Source organism: Rhinolophus sinicus, chromosome 1 (genome assembly GCF_057876585.1).
Source record: "Rhinolophus sinicus isolate RSI-liver-muscle chromosome 1, RSI-T2T, whole genome shotgun sequence".
In the NCBI taxonomy this organism is placed as follows: Eukaryota; Metazoa; Chordata; class Mammalia; order Chiroptera; family Rhinolophidae; genus Rhinolophus; species Rhinolophus sinicus.
The window spans coordinates 9,569,339-9,587,390 of record NC_142501.1 but is presented as its reverse complement, the minus strand read 5'-3'; the positions used below and the strand labels follow the sequence as shown (position 1 = coordinate 9,587,390).

Here is an 18,052-nt window from a genome sequence, read left to right as displayed (position 1 = left end):
GCCTTGGGCTGAAGTTGCCAAAATTATAACATGGAAATTAGAACCATCTGTTGACAGGATAAGTTAGTGAGCTGTACAAAATTTACCAACAGAAATTCAGAATACCGTATTTTAAAATCTGCTTCAAATTGTGGAAAATTATAAATAAAAAGCCTACTTTATTTGAGAGAGACGAAAGATGCCATTTGATCATTACCTAAAATAGTACAAATATGAAAATGACTTAAGTGCTCACTCACATAATAATAATGGTTAAATAGGATACATTCATACGATAGCATATTATTATAACAGCAAAACATTAAATAGACCAGGAATAGAAAAATGGATCAATGAAACAGAATAGAGTTGTCAAATAGATACTATTTAGTACAGGTTCAAGAGACATTTCAAAAGAGAAGAGAAAAATGAAGCAGTCAATAAATGTTGAGACAACGGGATGCCCACTGACCTATCTAAAACCATTCACAAATACTTTAAATAAATCCAGCTGGATTAAAGAACTAAGGCAATTACAGTAAAATATGGGTGAATATGTAGTACAAACAGGGAAAGCATCTCAAAAACACAAAAAGTTCAGAAGAAAAAGAATAAATGTGACTATACAAAGCTTCTATAAAGATACCAACAAAACTTTAAAGAAAGTTTAAGGACAATTCACAGCCTGGAAGATGGTATTTGCAATACACATAACAGAAAGGAATAGTGACACATACACAAAAATGCTGCAAAACCAATTTAAATGAATAATACACAATCCAAAAGTAAACAGGTTAATGATATAAGCATGCAATCCCCAGAAGAGGAAACAGAAATATCCAATTAATACATGCAAATACCCAAATTATTCCTACTATGCAATGCAACTTTTATTCAAGTGATAAAAATGTAAGACTTGAAAAATATCAAGTACTGGTGAGGGTGTGAGTCAATAGTACTCTTATATACTGCAAGCCAGTATTAACTGGTATTGATATTCTGAGGGGTTATTTAGCACTATTAAATAAAATGAAAATGGGCAAACATTATGACCCAGGGATTCCACTTCTAGGACTCTACCTTGAAACACTCAAATATGTGCACAAAGCTATTCACTGAAGCATTATTTGTACTAGTGAAAAATATAAAACACCAAAATGTCTATCAGCAGGGAAATAAACTATAATATCCACGCAATGCAAGAGTTAAAAAAAAATATGGTGAATCTCTAAATATTGACACTGAAAGATTGCGAAGTGATACTATTTTAAAAAAAAGTTTCAGGAAAATACAGAACAATGTCCTAAAACAAAATAAAGTCAATTCTACATACTTCTAAAGATAGATGTATGTATGTAAATGCACAGAGAAAGGTCTGGAGAGTAACCAACAAATTAATAATAACAGTTAACTCTGGAGAGGGAACTACGTCGGGGTAAGGAATAGTGAAGAAGATTTTAACTCTATATTGTTTGAATTTTCAAAAATAAGATTATATTCCCTTATTACTTACATAATTTAAAAATAAAGGTAAAATGATTATGATACCAAACCATAAATTCTACACTAGGGTATGGGCAAAGTCCTGGAACATAGTGAAAGGAGAGGTTAGTGTGTAGAAAGACGTCACAGCAGCAGTGACATTTGAGCTGGGCCTTGCTGTTTGAATAGGATGTTGTCACACACTCATCATTTGGCGGGGGACTGTGGCAGATCGTATTTTCCAAAGATGACTGTCCTGACACACCTCCCATCCCATATGCTTTTCTTTCAGAATGACATTGACACTTGTCCATGGAGAGTCGGGAGTCTACGTCCCCTCCCCTTGAACTTGAGCAAGATGTTGTAATTGCCTTGATGAACTGAGTGGGGAAGAAGCATCACAGCATGACTTCCCAGATCATTCAGCTTCTGCCTGGTCCTTTCTTTCACAGGATGCTCACCCTTGGGACCCCGCCACAATGCTGTGTGCTGTGAGGAAGCCCCAACTAGCCCGTATGGTGAGACCGCATGAAGAGGCCCACGAGGAGAGAAACTAAACCCCCACCGATAGTGAGCGTCAGCTAGCAGATCCATGAGTGAACGAGCCTTCAGACAATTCCTATCCTCAGCCTTGGTGTTCTCGGGCTGAGGCCCAAACATACGACATGGAGGAGAAAAATCATCCCCACTGTGCTGCCCTGTCCTACTTCCCGACCCAGAGAATCCATGAGAAGAGTAAATGGTTATCTTACACACGAAGTTTTACAGCAACATGTTACACAGCTGAAGTAAATGGAACAAAGACATTCTAAGGAGAAGACATGACACAAGTAACAGAATTTCACAGAGCACTGTGAATATTGGCCGTATTGGGTGATGAGGGCAGAAAGGCTGGCTGGGATCAGACTATGAAAAGCCTCACATGACAATATAAAAAAATTTAGACGTTCTATTGGCAATGGAGCACTGTTGAAAGTTTTTAAGCTTGAAAGTGAAATGCTAAGATCTGCATTTTAGCAAGATCTCTTTGAGATCAGTGTAAAGACTGGAGAAGAGACAGACTTAAAAATAGGAAAAGCTCCTTTAATTAAGATGAGATCTGTCCAAGTAAAATGGTGGCTCCATCCCTCACACAACATATTTTGTGACTTTTTTCCTCTTAAGGTTGCCAGTGATGCTCATTTACAGTCAGTTCCACTTGTATTAAAATGTTGGCGGAGGAAACTTTCGTCCACACAAAAACCTGCACATGGATATTTATCAGCTTTATTTATAATCGCCCAAACTTGGACACACCAAAATGTCCTTCAGTAGGTGATGGGTAATAACATGGTACACCCTAGTCAACACTACAATGAAATGGGCTATCAAGCCACGAAAAGACACAGAGGAACCTTAATGCATATGACTAAGTGGAAGAATCCAGTCTGCAAACGCTACATGCTGTATGATGCCAACTGTATGATTTTCTGGAAAAGGCAGAAGTATGGAGACAGTTAAAACATCAATGGTTGTCAGGAGTTAGAGGGGAGGGACAAACGAACAGGCAGAGCACAGAGGATTTTTAGGGCAGTGACACTTCTCTGTATGACACTATAATGGTGGATGTGTGTCATTGCACATTTGTCCAAACCCACAGAATGTACACCACCAAGAGTGAGCCCTAATGTAAACAATGGACTTTGGGTGATAATGGCGTGTTAACGTAGGTTCACTGACTGCAACAAACGTGTCACTCTGGTGGGGGATGTTAATAGCGGGGGAAGTAGGGGTGCATACGGGGCAATCTCTGTACCTTCCATTCACTTGTACTGTGAACCTAGAACTGCTCTGAAAAATAGTCTATTAAAAAATGTTGGGGTGGGGGAAATGCATGGGAATAGTAGAATACAAAAACGTTTCCTTACTGTTCTTTCAAGCTTCTGGGACAGTTTACATAAAGTATATTCTAAGAATGCAAAGCAAGGTGTTTAAAAAATCATAACCACTTATAACCAATTGCCCCTGTGAATAATGCCATCCTTGTACTACAAATATCACCCTAACACACAATGTCTTGTTTCTGTGTCTATTAAAGTATCATTCTTACTACCAGTTTTATGAAAGAACTATATAAACATGAACTTGTAAAACAAATCTATATAATAAACTACAGTTTTTATATTTTGGATCGTGGGAATCTATATAAAGGGAAAATTGAGGTGCATGGTCCAAAGATGAGGGAGAGGATGAAACTCAGAACCTAAGGAGCCACTGCTGTGATACTTCGGGGAAGGATGCCACTGAGTATCAAAGCGAAGGTATATGAAAGACACTAATGGGAAAGTTTCATTCACATCTTGGCAGAAGATCTCTCACCCTATTTTTTGAGAAAATCAAGAGGAAGAATGTACTGAAAACTGACAGTTCATGGAGAATAGAGACAGGATGGAACGGCTCGACGGTGAGTCAATCAGACCTTCAGAAGCAGCAGAGCCCAGCTGGAATCTCATCGTATAATTTATTGTCAGCCAGTTTTGTATAATTTTATACTGTGCCTTTCTCTAATGTTAATTCCTCAAGAGGTGATTAGTCAATTTGTGGGATACCATGCAGCTTGCTTTTTCACATTTTTGTCTAATGCCTGCTTCTGGAAAAGGTCATAATTTAAACTTTTTTGTCAAAGAGAAGCTAATACAAATGAGAAAAGGAACTAAAATTAAAATTTTCTGCTATTCTTAATGATTTGTAAAAACATTTAAGGTCTGTAGTTAATAATTTTTAAAACAATGAAAAAAGAAAAATAGAGAAAAAGATGGAAACAAATGGTAAAAGAAGGTTATAGAATCATCTGTGCATTGACGTTTCCCTGCTGGCCCTGTCCCCCATTATGGAAGCTAAATTAAAGCATTGTTGCTGTATTTCACAAAATAAAACCTGATGAAAAACCTTCCTGCCCAGTGTTCTGATTCGTATTTCTGAGTAAACTTCCTATCTTTAACCAACTTACCTGCATTCCAGAGGTTACACACGTCTGCTTGCCCTTCTGACAGCCATGTAATTGACGAGATGATGGCAGGAGTTGCTGCTGGCAAAAGTGGCTTTGGGTCATCCTCATAAAATAGCATCAGGTCCTTACAGAAAACAAGAGGGCCATAAAAGTTAGGAGAAAACGAATCCCACTGCCTCAATTTGTTACAATCGATGGACAATTTATGGAGATACAATCTATATGTGCTAACATCATCATAAACACATTTTGATTGAAAGAAATCATACATAAGTTATCTGTCCACTTGGGTGTCTGCTGAGTGTAGGGTGATTCAAATAAAATCTAGACAGTGGGGTTGGTTGGTTGATACGTCTTTTTTCACCATGAATGAGGATTTTTTTATAGTATTTTATTATGGTACAATTAACATACAGTAAATACATAAACCTTAAGTGTAGAGCTCAATAACTTTAAATTTTATGTGTGTACCAATATAACCACACTTCCTTTATTCTGGAAAGTTCCCTCAAGCTCCTTTCCAGTTGATCCATCACCAGTAAACAGTATTCTATCTTCTATCACCATCAATGAGTTTGCCTGTCTTGAACTTCATATGAATGGAATCAGACACTATGTATTCTTTTGTATCTGATTCCCATTGTTTAACATAACATTTGTGAGATTCATCCATATTTTGTGTGTAAGTAATCCCTCCATTATCTGAGGTTTTGCTTTCTGTGGATTCAGTTACCTGCTGTCAACCATACTCCAAAAATATTACATAAAAAAATTCCATAAATACACAATTCGTAAGTTTTACATTGCACACCTTCTGAGTAGTGTGATGAAATCTTGTGCTGTCCCGCTCTGTCCCACCCAGAACCTGAATAATCCCTTTGTCCAGCATATCCATGCTGTAGACACTACCGGCCCATTAACCACGTAGTAGCCAGACGTCTTGGTGATCAGATCAACTGTCCCGGTATCACGGTGCTTGGGTTCAGCCTAACGCTACATCACAATGTCTACGTCACTCACTTCACTTCATCTCATCACGGAGGCATCGTATCATCTCACGTCATCACAAATAGAACGGTGAGTACAGTACAATAAGGTATTTTGAGAGAGACTATATCCACCTAACTTTTATCAGAGTATATTGTTATAACTGCTCTTGTTATTAGCTATTGTTGTTAATCTCTTATGTGCCTAATTTATAAATTAAACTTTATCACAGCTATGTACGAGTATGTATAAGAAAAAGCATACTATATACAGGATTCAGTACTATCTTCAGTTTCAGGCATCCACTGGGTCTTAGAACATATCCCCCATGGATAAGGTGGGACAACTGTATTTGTAGTTCTTTTTATTTTTGTTTTTTTTGGTAAGAAGTATTCTGTTGTATGAATATATCACAATTTTTAAATTGATCTTCCTGCATATGGACATTTGGGTTATTTCCAAATTTCAGCTATTATGAATAAAGCTACTATGAACATTCTTGTATAAATCTTTTTGTAGACAAATGCACTCATTAGTCCTGGATATTTACACAGAAGACGGACTAGGCCATAGGATAAGTTTATTTTTAACTTCATTAGAAACTGCCAAGCCAAGTGATGTGCCACTTTTTATAATTCAAATTTTATTTTAAAATCATTATAGATTCACATTCACGTGTGAAAAATAATACAGAGATCCTGTGTATCCTTTGCCCAGTTTCCCCTAAAGACAACACGCTGCAAAATTACACTATCACATCTGGGATATTGACACACGTGGTCAGAACATTTCAATCACCACAAGGAGCCTTCCTGATGCCTTGTTATTCCCACACCCTGTCCCCACAACTACTAAGCTGTCCTCAATTTCTGTAACTTTCACATTGAAGAATGTTACAGGAATCATACAGGATATAACCTTTTGGGATTGGCTTTTTTCACCTGGCATAATTCCTGGAGATTCATTTAAGTTGTGTGTATCAATAATTTGTCCTTTTTTAATTGCCAAGCAGTATCCATGATATCCATGGTAAGATAGTTTAACTCATTAAAGGGCATGTGGGTTGTTTTCAGATTTTACCAATTACAAATAAAGCTGCTGTGAACAGTGTGTATGGGTTTTTATATGATAGCAAGTTTTCATATCTCTGGGATAAATGCCTAAGAGTGAGATTGCTGGGTCGTATGGTAGTTGCATGTTGAGCTTTATAAGAAACTACCAACTGTTTTCCTGAGTAGTTGTACCATTTTACATTCCCACCAGTAATATATATGTGATCCAATTTCTCCACATGCTCACGAGAATTTGGTGTTGTCACTATTTTTTATTTTAGCAATTTTGATATTTCACTGTGTGTTTAAATTGCATATTCCAAATGGCTAATGATGCTGAACATATCACGTGCTTATCTGCCGTCTGTATTTGCTGAAGTGACTGTTCATTTGCCCATTTTCTAAGTAGGTTGTTTGGTTTTTAACTGTTGAGGTATTTTATTATTATTATTTTTTCAGTTATAGTTGACATTCAACATCATTTTATATTAGTTTCAGGTGTACAGCATAGTGGTTAGACATTTATATAATTTATGCAGTGATTTCCCCCCAATTAGTCTAGTACTAACCTGGCACTATACATAGTTGTTACAACATTATCAACTATATTCCCTGTGCTTTACATTCCTGTGACTATTTGGTAACTGCCAATTTGTATTTCTTAATCCCTTCACCTTTTTCACACTAACTGTTGAGTTTTAAGAGCTGTTTACATTCTCCAGATATTAGTCCTTTGCCGGATACGTGGTTTGCAAACATTTCTCCCAGTTTGTACCTTGCCTTTCTATTCTCTTCATAGGGTCTTGCACAGAGCAAAAGTCTTCAAATGTGATGAGGTGTTACATCATTCTTTTTCTTTAAGGGATCATGGTTTTGGCCAGCCCTAGATACCAAAGATTTTTCTCCAATATTTTAAAAGAGATTTACAGTGTTACATTTTATAGTTAAGTCCGTGATCCATTTGGAGTAAATTTCCATACAATGTTTAAGTTGCGAGTCATGGTTTTGCCTGAGAATGTCCAATTGCTTTAATATCATTTGTTGAAAAGGTTATCCTTCCTTCATTGAACTTTGTCAAAAATCAGTTGGCCACATTTGTGTGGGTCTATTTCTTGGTTATCTATTCTATTCCACTGACCTAACTGTCCATCCCTCCATCAACATGAAAATCCCTAAATGATTACTCATACAGAATGGTTAATAAATTAAGATTCATTTATCCATCAAGAACACAGCACAGTGGCTCTCTCCGAGGCTGGCTGCGTAGCTAGAAGCCACGCTGGCTTCTGTCCAGGTAGAGCGGGCAAGTAGCCTCAAGCCTTTGGCAGTGGCCTTCCTTTGACGTCTGCAGAGATAGTGAGAAGCAGATCTGCAGGTTGAAGTTTTAAAGTAATGAATGGAGCCCTGAAATGAACTAAAGGTGTTGGTTGTAGACTGAAAAAACTCACACGAAAACCATCATCTTAAGGTGTTGAACGTAAGGATCTTTGTGATGAAATTTTTATAAATGGTGGTCTCCCAGTAGTGCCAGACAGAATCAACAAAGCCTCTGTTGCTAATTGCTAAGGCCTATAAAGTAATCCCCCCAAAGGAGAACCATTTCACAGTTCTTTGGACTTCATCTTCAAAAGTAGCCGAAGAATTCGAGTGACAGTAAATTTATCCCAGAAAACCTTTGGCAGTCACTGATGTTAGCGTACAACTAAGAACATTCAGGACAGCACAGTGTAGGTGATATGGGTATTACTCACGTATTGGCAGGACGACAGCGGTTGTACACTGAAGGCAGTTAACATGTATATGCTCTTTTGTGGGAAACTAAGGAGAAACAGGTGCTCAGCCTAGAAAAACGTTTCTCAGAGTAGATTTCCTATGAAGTCAATGTGTTCTGGGCTTACATTTTTAGGACAAGTAAAAATTTTTTCAAATGGAAATAAAAGAATACAACACAGTTATATGTACTGATCTAGAAATATGTCCTTAACATGCAGTTTAGGGAAAAAACATACATTGGAACAATATACATTGAATGATTGCATTTATTATTACAAAACAATATCCAAAATATATCGCTTAGTTCAAAGCATGTTGCAGAGCAGTATATATTGAATTAATCCTTTCAGGTGAAAGAAATGTGTGGATACAGAAAATCCCCCCCCCCAAGTCATAGAAAGCTGCTAGTAATGGTTGCCTCTGAGGAAAGGAACTGAAGGACTGTAGAGAAGTAAGAAGAAACTGCTTTTCACTCTTAAGCCTTTCATATTGTTTAAATTTCTTTCAATAAGTATTTTCTAATTTAAAAGGAATAAAAGTACATACATGAAAATCAAAAGGGACTTTTAAGCATAAAGCAATAATTCAGAAAAGAGGTAAAGGAATAATAAATTAACATAATTAGAATAAGTATAATTTCCAGTTCTCTAACAGCTTTGATGAGTTCAGATTTTTGCAAATATAATAAACGACATGCTGGTAAGCCCAAAAACAAAAACTCTTTACTCTTCATTTAGCAAAATAATAAAAGGAGGCAGTAGGAAATGAACATTTGTCTTCTATCACTAGCAATTTAGTAACTCACAACTAGACTGAAGGCTTTGGTCAGCTTTAATTTTGTGGGAACCAATTCATAGCATCCCTATCTGTTGCTATGGAAACAACCGTTACCAAAAAAGTCATAACCTCTGCTGAATCTCCTCCAACAGGAAAAGAGGAAGGTCTTTTGAGGTGATGAAAAGCTACAAATACCTTTATTAATTAGCAAATTTAATAAAAAAAATTCTGGACAATAGGCAGAGAGAAAACACATCCATGTCTAAGAGTCATAAATGTAAATAAAGACTTTCCTTTACACAGGTAAGCACTGCTCTGCTTTCGAAAGCCTTATTTTGTGAAGAATTTTATTTACTGCTTTAAGATAATTCTTTCATTTGTAGGAAGAGAACAGTTAAAGAGGTTTCTATTTAAAGTTTTTAAAAGATACTTTTTCAGCATCCCTCATTCTGCCTAAGCAACCAACAGTATCATTTCCTTCTCATTCTGTATTAAGAACATGAGAATGTTAATATAGATGCAGTACATTTGGCAAAAACAATTAGATTTACTGTTCAACTTGATAGCTTTTGTCTCCCGCTGCAAAAGCAGATTACTGAAGAGGACATATTGGAATGCATCACATGTTTCTAACAGTAATAAGAGGAGATGCTTGTCAGTAGGATGATGGAATAGTGTTATGATATAGTGATGTTTTGAAAATGGAAAATCCAGCTTTAAACTTCTTTTGAAGGAAGGGCTTTTTCTGCTCACTGATACAAAATGTGGAATGATGTAGATCAATTATCGTAGGTTCCTCCAAAATAAGAAAAACCAATAATAATGAGAATTTAAAGACCAAAGAAACCAAAAAAAACTAAGTGGTATTTTATGTCTTCGTTAGGCTCCAAAGCATGTGAAAATTATTCCAGTCTATTTTCTCCCTGAGACGCCATCAGCAGCAAATAAACTGATATCAAATTTAAAAATCATTTTGACTTACTATCTTTTAAAATAGTCTACATATGTTCAATCTGTGGACTATTATGCAGTTAAGGAACCGGGAAATTTTAATTTTATGTACTTTTCGTTGCTGCTAGAAAATCAAGTAAATTCAATACCTAATTGGGTTGGACGAAGGGGTTGGGAACGCAAGGTCAAGAAATAATTCCAACCTCCATCACAGGAGCTATGGCAGGGAGCACTAAACAAAGCACTGAGCAGGGGACCAAAGAAGCCTCTTTCACAGGAAACACTGGAGGCGTCAACAGTGAATGTCTACTATTCATTCATTTCTTCATTAACAAAGATGTGGCAACTGAACGTTAGGTAATGAATAAGACTAAAAAGGTCTCTACTCTCAAAGAGCTGTCCTGCTAGTAGGAGAATCACACATAAAACAGAAAAACAGATGAGTGAATCCAACAATTTCATATTGTCTTAAGTGGAACAGATTTCCAGTCAAGACAGTTCTGTAAGTTCACACTTTGGGGCACCTTCCTTCTCCAAACACATAGCAATGAAAGAGAAAATACAAATGTGAAAATTAAAGACCCAGTCATGCTCAAAAACAATATATCTTCATGGAGGAGAGCAGGAATAGAAAGTGGGAGTTGTGGACCTTTGGGGCTTTGGGTCCTGAAAAAAGGCAGAGAAAACCAGGAACTCAACTCCTAAGGGGTAAATACAGATTTAAAGTGTCCGTCCAAGATAGAAATGTTGAACATGGGGTCACTACTTGAAATTATGGCCAGGCACTGGGATCTCCTACTTATAAAGGAAGCTGAATTAACCTGGCATCAATCACAGCCTGGGACTACGGCTGCTAAAAGTTTCACACCCAGGTGGGTGAGAAGATACAAACTAAATTTCACCAGCAATTGGTCCTCAGCGTCCCTTACTCTGGGGACCGGATCTGCAATATCTCTGACATGAGCAAAAATGAAGACGCCCCAAGCTGCCAGTGTCAGTCCTGAGTGTGGACCTGCAGTGCGGGGTATCGGGAGGAGACAAACGAAAAACTGGTAGGCAGGGAAAGGTAAGGACGCTCAGAGAGAAGGAAGACAAAAAAGAACCTGAGCCACTCAAAAAAAGCTTACGAAACAATATTCCAAAACACAGAAAAAACTGAATTCACTCCTGACCAAATGAAACTAAGAAACCTAAAAAGTATTTAAAACTAAGTATGTTTAGAGTTCTCAAAAAGATAATGGAAAGGATAACATTAATTTAAAGGAATAAGAAAACAAGAAACAAAAACAGGCAAAGATGAAGTAAGTATAAATGGATATAAATAAGCAATGAGAAATCCTAGAAATGAAAAATATGGCTATTGAAATAAAACGCTTGATGCATGGAGTTTATAATGAGACAAAAATATTTTTTAAAAGCAGTTGAAAGACATGGAAAATGAGACAAATAAGTGGCCCAATATATCCAATAGAAATTAAACAGAAAAAAACATTCAAGGAAATAGAGAAAAAGTAATAGTTGGAGAGCTACAGATGCCAGAATTGAAGATACATGTTTCCATGTGAAAGTACTAACAGGAGTGAATGGATGTATGTCTGAGAAGATCAGAGAACCCTGAGGAACAGAGCAGATTCTGGTTCTGGTTCTGGTGGGTCCCCTCTCAGGATCAACCCTGGAGATACTATAAAGAGATTACACCAAAATGAGAAGAAACTAGAGAGGCCGTTGGGAGGAGATGGAGGGGTGTTCTGACCTGGTATGCTTGAGTGAGTGGGGGAGGGGAGTCAGCGTGGGGTTTTGCCTGAGGCAGAAGGTGGCCTGAGCCTTGGCTGGATAAAATAAGGAAGAAGCTGGTAGAATTACCCGCACCATGTGCTGCCTTGGAACCTGTCTGCGCACCTGCTGTGACTCAGACAGGTGTCCTCAGGAGCGCCTCTGGTCAGTGCAGAAGCCCTGAGTGGGTAAGGAGAAGAGAGAAATCAGTAGGGACCTCTTCCAATCCCCCAGGGTGGGTGGTTCACAATTTAAGGAGTGTCTCCCCCTAAAGCTGCTTCTTGGGGTGCTAAGGATAATGATGTAACTTGAGGCATTGATCCTTACAGTGAGGAATGATTAACTCTCATATTCTTGGAGGGAGAGGGAAGGGGAGAGAAGTGCTCTCCACACGAGTCCATTTCCCCCACCTCCCACTTAAGCTGGTAGAACTGATGCACACTGAGTTTCCACCTTTAGCAATCCCAGACAAAGCAGCCATGACCCCTAGGAGTAACCAGTACCTTGAGGATCAAAACTATTTCAAAAGGAAAATTTTAAATTGAATTATCGGTTTCATCAAAAGCACAGATATCAGAAAAGATGGACCAAGAATTTAAAATACGCTTAATATACATACTAAAATAAATAAGGAAAGATATAAGCAATATGAAACAGGAACAAACACACTAAAAAGAATAAAATAGAAATATTAAATATCAAATGTAAAAATTGAATGTTGAAATAGAGGACTCAGATGGGATTAATAGAGGAATGAATACAGCTGAGAACAAATTAGTAAATAGGAGAATCAGATTGAAGAACTCCAGAAGAAAAAAGAAAACAATAAAGAAATAGAAACTTTAAAGAAAAGTGAAGCGATATAGAGGTAGAAAGAAAATTACTGATACCCAGATATGAACAGGCCAAGAAAGAGAGAAAAACGAAAATAAACAGTAGGAAATATTTGAGACAGAGATAACTTTCTCAGAATTAAATAGAGATGAAAGACTTCCCACTGGCAAGTCTCACAGGGTGACAAACAAGAGAGAAAAAGAACTCAAGTTTAAGCATATTACAGTAAAATTTAAGTCTTTTCAGCAAACAGTATTGAAACAATTGGACATGTGTAGGCAAAATAAGTTTTTTTTAAGAACTTCGACGTATACTTTACCCCTTATACAAAAATTAATTCAAAATAAATCATAGACCTAAATGTAAAACATAAAACTATAAAATTTTTAGAAGGAAACATAAAAGATAACCTATATGACCTTGCAGTAAGCAGAGTTCTTAGATATGACAGCAAAAGGATGATCCATAAAATAAAAAATTGATAAGTTGGACTTCATCAAAATTTAAAACTTTTGCTCTGTGAAACATATTGTCAAAAAGAAAAGACAAGCCACAGGTTGGAAGAAAATACATGCAGATCATCTCTCTCACAAAAGACTTATATCCAGAATATATGAAGAACTCACAAAACTCAGTGGTAGAAACCAAACAATCCAATTAGAAAATGGGCAAAATATATGAACATATATTTTACCAGAGAAGTTAGCACGTTGAAATAAGCACGTGAAAAGATGTTCAACATTATTAGCCATTTGGGAAACACAAAATCACAGGGAGGTGTCACTACAAACCTGTTAGAAGAGCTAAAATGAAAATAGTGGTAATAACAAAAGTTGGCGAGGATGCAGAGAAACTGGGTCTCCTACGCACTGCTGGTGGGAATGTAAAATGGGACAGCCACTCTGGAAAACAGTTTGACAGTTTCTTATGAAAGCTTAGTATGCACTTACCATAGAACCCAGCAATCACTCTTTGGCCTTTATCCCAGAGATATGAAAACTTTACATATAAAAACCTGTACACAAATGTTCACTGCAGCTTTATTCTTAAATAGCCCAAATTGGAAAGACCCCAAAATCCTTCAATGGGTGAATGGTTGAATAAATTCTGGTGCATCTAGAAAATGGGATGCTACTCAACAGTAAAAAGGAATGAATTATTGATATATTCAACAACCTGAATGGATCTCATTATGCAGAGTGAAAAGAAAAATCTACCTCAAAAAGTTACATATTGTCTGAGTCCATTTACATAACACTCTAGAAATAACAAAGCTACAGAGATGGAGAAAAGATCAGGGGTTGCCCGGGGGTGGGGCTCTGGGGCGTGAGACGAGGTGGGTAGCAAAAGGGGCTTCTTTCGTGGGAACAGAACAGGTCTGTATCTTGATTTTGGTGCTGGTTACATGAATCTACACTTGGGATAAAACTGCGCGCACACACACACACACACACACTCACACACACGCAGGTTAAAAAATTGACTACTAAATTGAAAATTTGAAAACTGACTGACGTGCCAATGTCCATTTCCTGGTTTTGATGTTGTACTACAGCTATATAAGGTGTCAACACTGGGGGAAGCTGGGTGACAGGTACATGGGACTATGTACTATTTCTACAACTTCCTATAAGTCTATAATTATTTCATAATAAAATGTTTTTAAAAATGAGTAGAGAAAGATGGACTGTTCAATAAATCATATATTGTTTATCCACAGGGGTTCAAATAAAATAAGACCCCTATCTTACCCTATATAGTAAAATTCTAAAAGGCATAAGGATTTCAACATTTAAAAAAATATATATGAGATCTTTATTACATTAGAATAAAAAAGAATTTCTTAAATAAGATTTTTTAAAAGCACAAATGATAAAGGAACACTTTCATAATTCAACCTTATTCATATTTAAAACTCTGTATGACAAAGACACCAAAAACCAAAGTTAAAAGACAAGCACAGTTTCTCTTAGAACAGATGAAGCTGGAAAAGGTAAGAAAACAGATTCTCCCCCAGAGCCTGCAGAAAGGAATCAGCCCTGCTGACACCTTGATTTTAGCCCACGGAGACCAGCGAGATTACGTCAGACTTCCAACCTGCAGAACTGTAAGGTAACACATTTGCACTGATTTAAGGCACTCAGTGTGCAGTAACTTGTTAGAGCAGCAATTGGAAATTACTCCAGTGACTTACCTCCGTTGATTTGCAAGCATTCAACTTGAGTGGTAGCGTTTCCTGGGATAATACAGTTCTACTAGGCAACAGAATGTCTTGGCACTGCTCTGGTTTCAATCCTTCCTTGGAAGCATTTTCTGTCAATGACATAAAGCTAAGATTTTACTTTGGCCAAAAATAGTAATGTTTTTACATGAGCTCACAATTTTTAAGTTAATCTGAAGGTCCATTTTGCCTACAAAATATACATCATCTGCCGATGGTTACCTATGAATATTAATCATCTTAATATATCCCTTTATAAAAATTGACAAGTTCAGACAGATTTCAAAAATACTACTTGAATTCTAGCCCTCTCTCCCATCAACAATTCTGTTTTATAACTTTATTATTTGAAACATCTTTTTAAAAATAAGATGTACTATAGCATAGCAAATAGTTTGAAAATGTGAAGATGATTCAAATGAAATTTTAGCAAAGCAGGAATAACAACTCTAATTATTCTAATTAATATTTAAAATAACTTAATTGCTGCTGTGTGAACTTCATGTGGTCCAAACAAAACTAGAAATGTATAGATTATTTGATAAGAACTTTAAACAAAAAATTTTAAAACAAACATAAAAGAATATGCCAATGAAAATAAACTGATACTTTATATTTTTTGCTGAATTTAATGTTTTTGTAGTCTTAGTATCGTTTTCCTTCCTATGCGAACTAGTACCAACTATCTCTCAGCATATCATTGGGTACAATAAGAAGGGTAAGAAAGCCATTTCAAACTGGTGTATACGCACCACTGGGGGTACTTAAAGACTTCCCAAGGGCTAGGTGGGCATAGATAGTTTTAAAAGAAAGAGTATCTTTCCAAAAACTGATGTGCCTGAGAACACAACTGTGTAGACGCCTCAGGCTAGTTCTTTCCCCTTCCCTTTCATAACCAGTTGTCTTCTACTTTATAAAGACATATCCTTTACCCAGTCTTATTATGGTAAATCTTCCCTTAAAGTACAAACATGACAACTTCTACAGCACCAAATACAGTAAAAGAGATTGGTATGGGGAAGCCGCCTTCGAGCAAAGCACAGAAAACCCAAAGGAGGGCTTCAAAGTTTGTCTGGTCTCACACATACTTCTTTTCCTGGCAAAGCGTAAGTCACAGGGAATTTTGGTCCATAGCAGGATATTTAGTATTCAGATACATTACGGTACGGAGAAGCACGGCAGTTGACAAGTTTCATTTAATGTCCTTGTGCTTTTCACCCCCCCACCCCCCCCCACCCCCCCACACACACTATTGTCAAAAAATGCGCCATTCCTGAGGAAGGGTCCCATGAAAGGAAAGCAAAGAAACATGGGAGGCAGGGGCACTTTATTTCATCGATGGTACAACTTTATGACAAGGTTCCATAGTTGGCTACCAATCTTAGGAAAAGAGTTCAGGAATGTGAATACAACCAGAGTGGTGTCTGTTTACATGTCTATTTGAATAAATAAGGATGTTTTCGGAAGAAAGTTTGAATCTGATTTGGCTGGTGGTTTTGACAAGGAGAGCTGGTTTTGCCAATTAGGTAAATATGATAAATAATTTCCAAAAATTGAATGAATCAAATCTGCTGTTCTGAAGAGTTGATGAAAATATATTTAAAGAATATGACACAATAAAATCCTTTTCTCAAAAAAATTACTGTATTGACAGATATGTTGCAATTAATGTTTTTTGTTTAGTGTAACAGGAATAATGAATATTCATGTGATAAATTTTAATAAACTTTTTTTTGGTATTATCTTCAGAAACTGAGAAAGTAAATTATTCCTTATGACTATTTAACAAATCTTTTCCTAAATAGGGTGTTTCCAATCCTTTGATTTCAACAATATTGAAAAAAGAAATAATCAAGTTGACAGTTGACAAGAGATGAAAAATATTACTGTAATAAATCACCATATAATTTCTGGCACATTAGTTGGAAGGTATTCATAGAATTGATTGACATTGCTAAACTAAAACAACTTCTTTTCCCACCTACAATTTTATGTGAACAAGTCCTTGAAGCTTCTAAATCTATAAAAATATTAAACAAACAGAATTTATGCTGAACCCTGCTTATTTCTAGCAATAAGTAATATTCCTATGTGGGTAAATTAACAGTTCCATGTATCTCATAAAAGCACGTATTTCAATAAAATTGTATCCTTTATGTTTAATAACTATTTGCAAAAGTTTATAATACATTTATGTGGTTTTGGTTTTGTGTACTAAAAATAATTATAATGATAAGTCAATCTAGAAGGACTATTTTACTACTTAAAACCTCTGGTCACAGAAAATTTAGAAAAATAATTTCAATTTATATACATATTTGATATAGAGAAGACTTTCAAGCATAAAAGTACTTTTCATTAGGATAAAATTCTGTGAGGGATGTGGAATAGAAATAGTACTTCAAGTAGAAAAGGGACTGATATAAAAATTCCAACAGTTAAAGAAGACTTCATGTATTTTTTTCAAATGAATGGTTACAGGTATCAATCATAACAGTATTTAGATTTCTTTAGATACATTTCAAAGTCTCATGTAACAGTTTTGTTTGTTTTATTCTTTCATCTTCGATGTCAATATTTTGAATTATAGCCTTTGCAGTTACTTATACTTAACGATAAAATTTCATACATCAACTTAAAAATGTGTTAGATTTAATTTTTCAAAATCATCTTAGGGGTCATGCAAGAAAAATAGCTTGAAAAGCAATGGTATAAGACATGGTTCTTGCCTTCAAAATGTTTATAGCCTGACTGGGGAGATAAGTCTAACATACAGACCTACAGGAAACAATTAGAGGAGAATAATTACACCCCAAATTTCCTTAAATTAACTTTAAGGAAAATTAACTTTAGGCCTAGACATGCTAAGTGGGGGGGGGGGGGGGCGGGAATCAATGTATACCAGAGTACCCAGAAAAAGCCTCAAATAAGAAGTAAAATTTGAACAAGCTTTGAAGGATGGCTAGGTTCCTGATAAACATGGAGGAAGAAATTATTCCAAGCAGGAAGAACTACATGGGCAAAAGAAGCAAGTCTGGTATATACCAAAGATACTGCAGAAAGAATAAGAACCTCTCATTGATGATTGTAACTTTTCATTTTCTTGTAACTTCACATGAAAAAAAATAATTAAAATAAGCTTATTTTGGACTTGGAGATTTTATACTAAATACTGGCAAACAGTAGTAGTTTGAGGCTTAGATCATCTATGTGCTTTCATCTGATTTAATCAGG

At 36.2% G+C, this 18,052-nt stretch overlaps 1 protein-coding gene across 1 annotated transcript in view; it reads right to left on the bottom strand.

The window, feature by feature from the left end:
* Window positions 1–18,052, bottom strand: part of ENTHD1 (ENTH domain containing 1) — a 91,243-nt gene that overhangs the window by 43,904 nt on the left and 29,287 nt on the right. The window contains exons 3-4 of the mRNA XM_019734441.3: window positions 14,792–14,910; window positions 4,451–4,574 (exon numbers count right to left, since the gene is read on the bottom strand). Coding sequence (XP_019590000.3) covers window positions 4,451–4,574; window positions 14,792–14,910 — 243 coding nt within the window. The remainder of the gene's footprint in view (window positions 1–4,450; window positions 4,575–14,791; window positions 14,911–18,052) is intronic.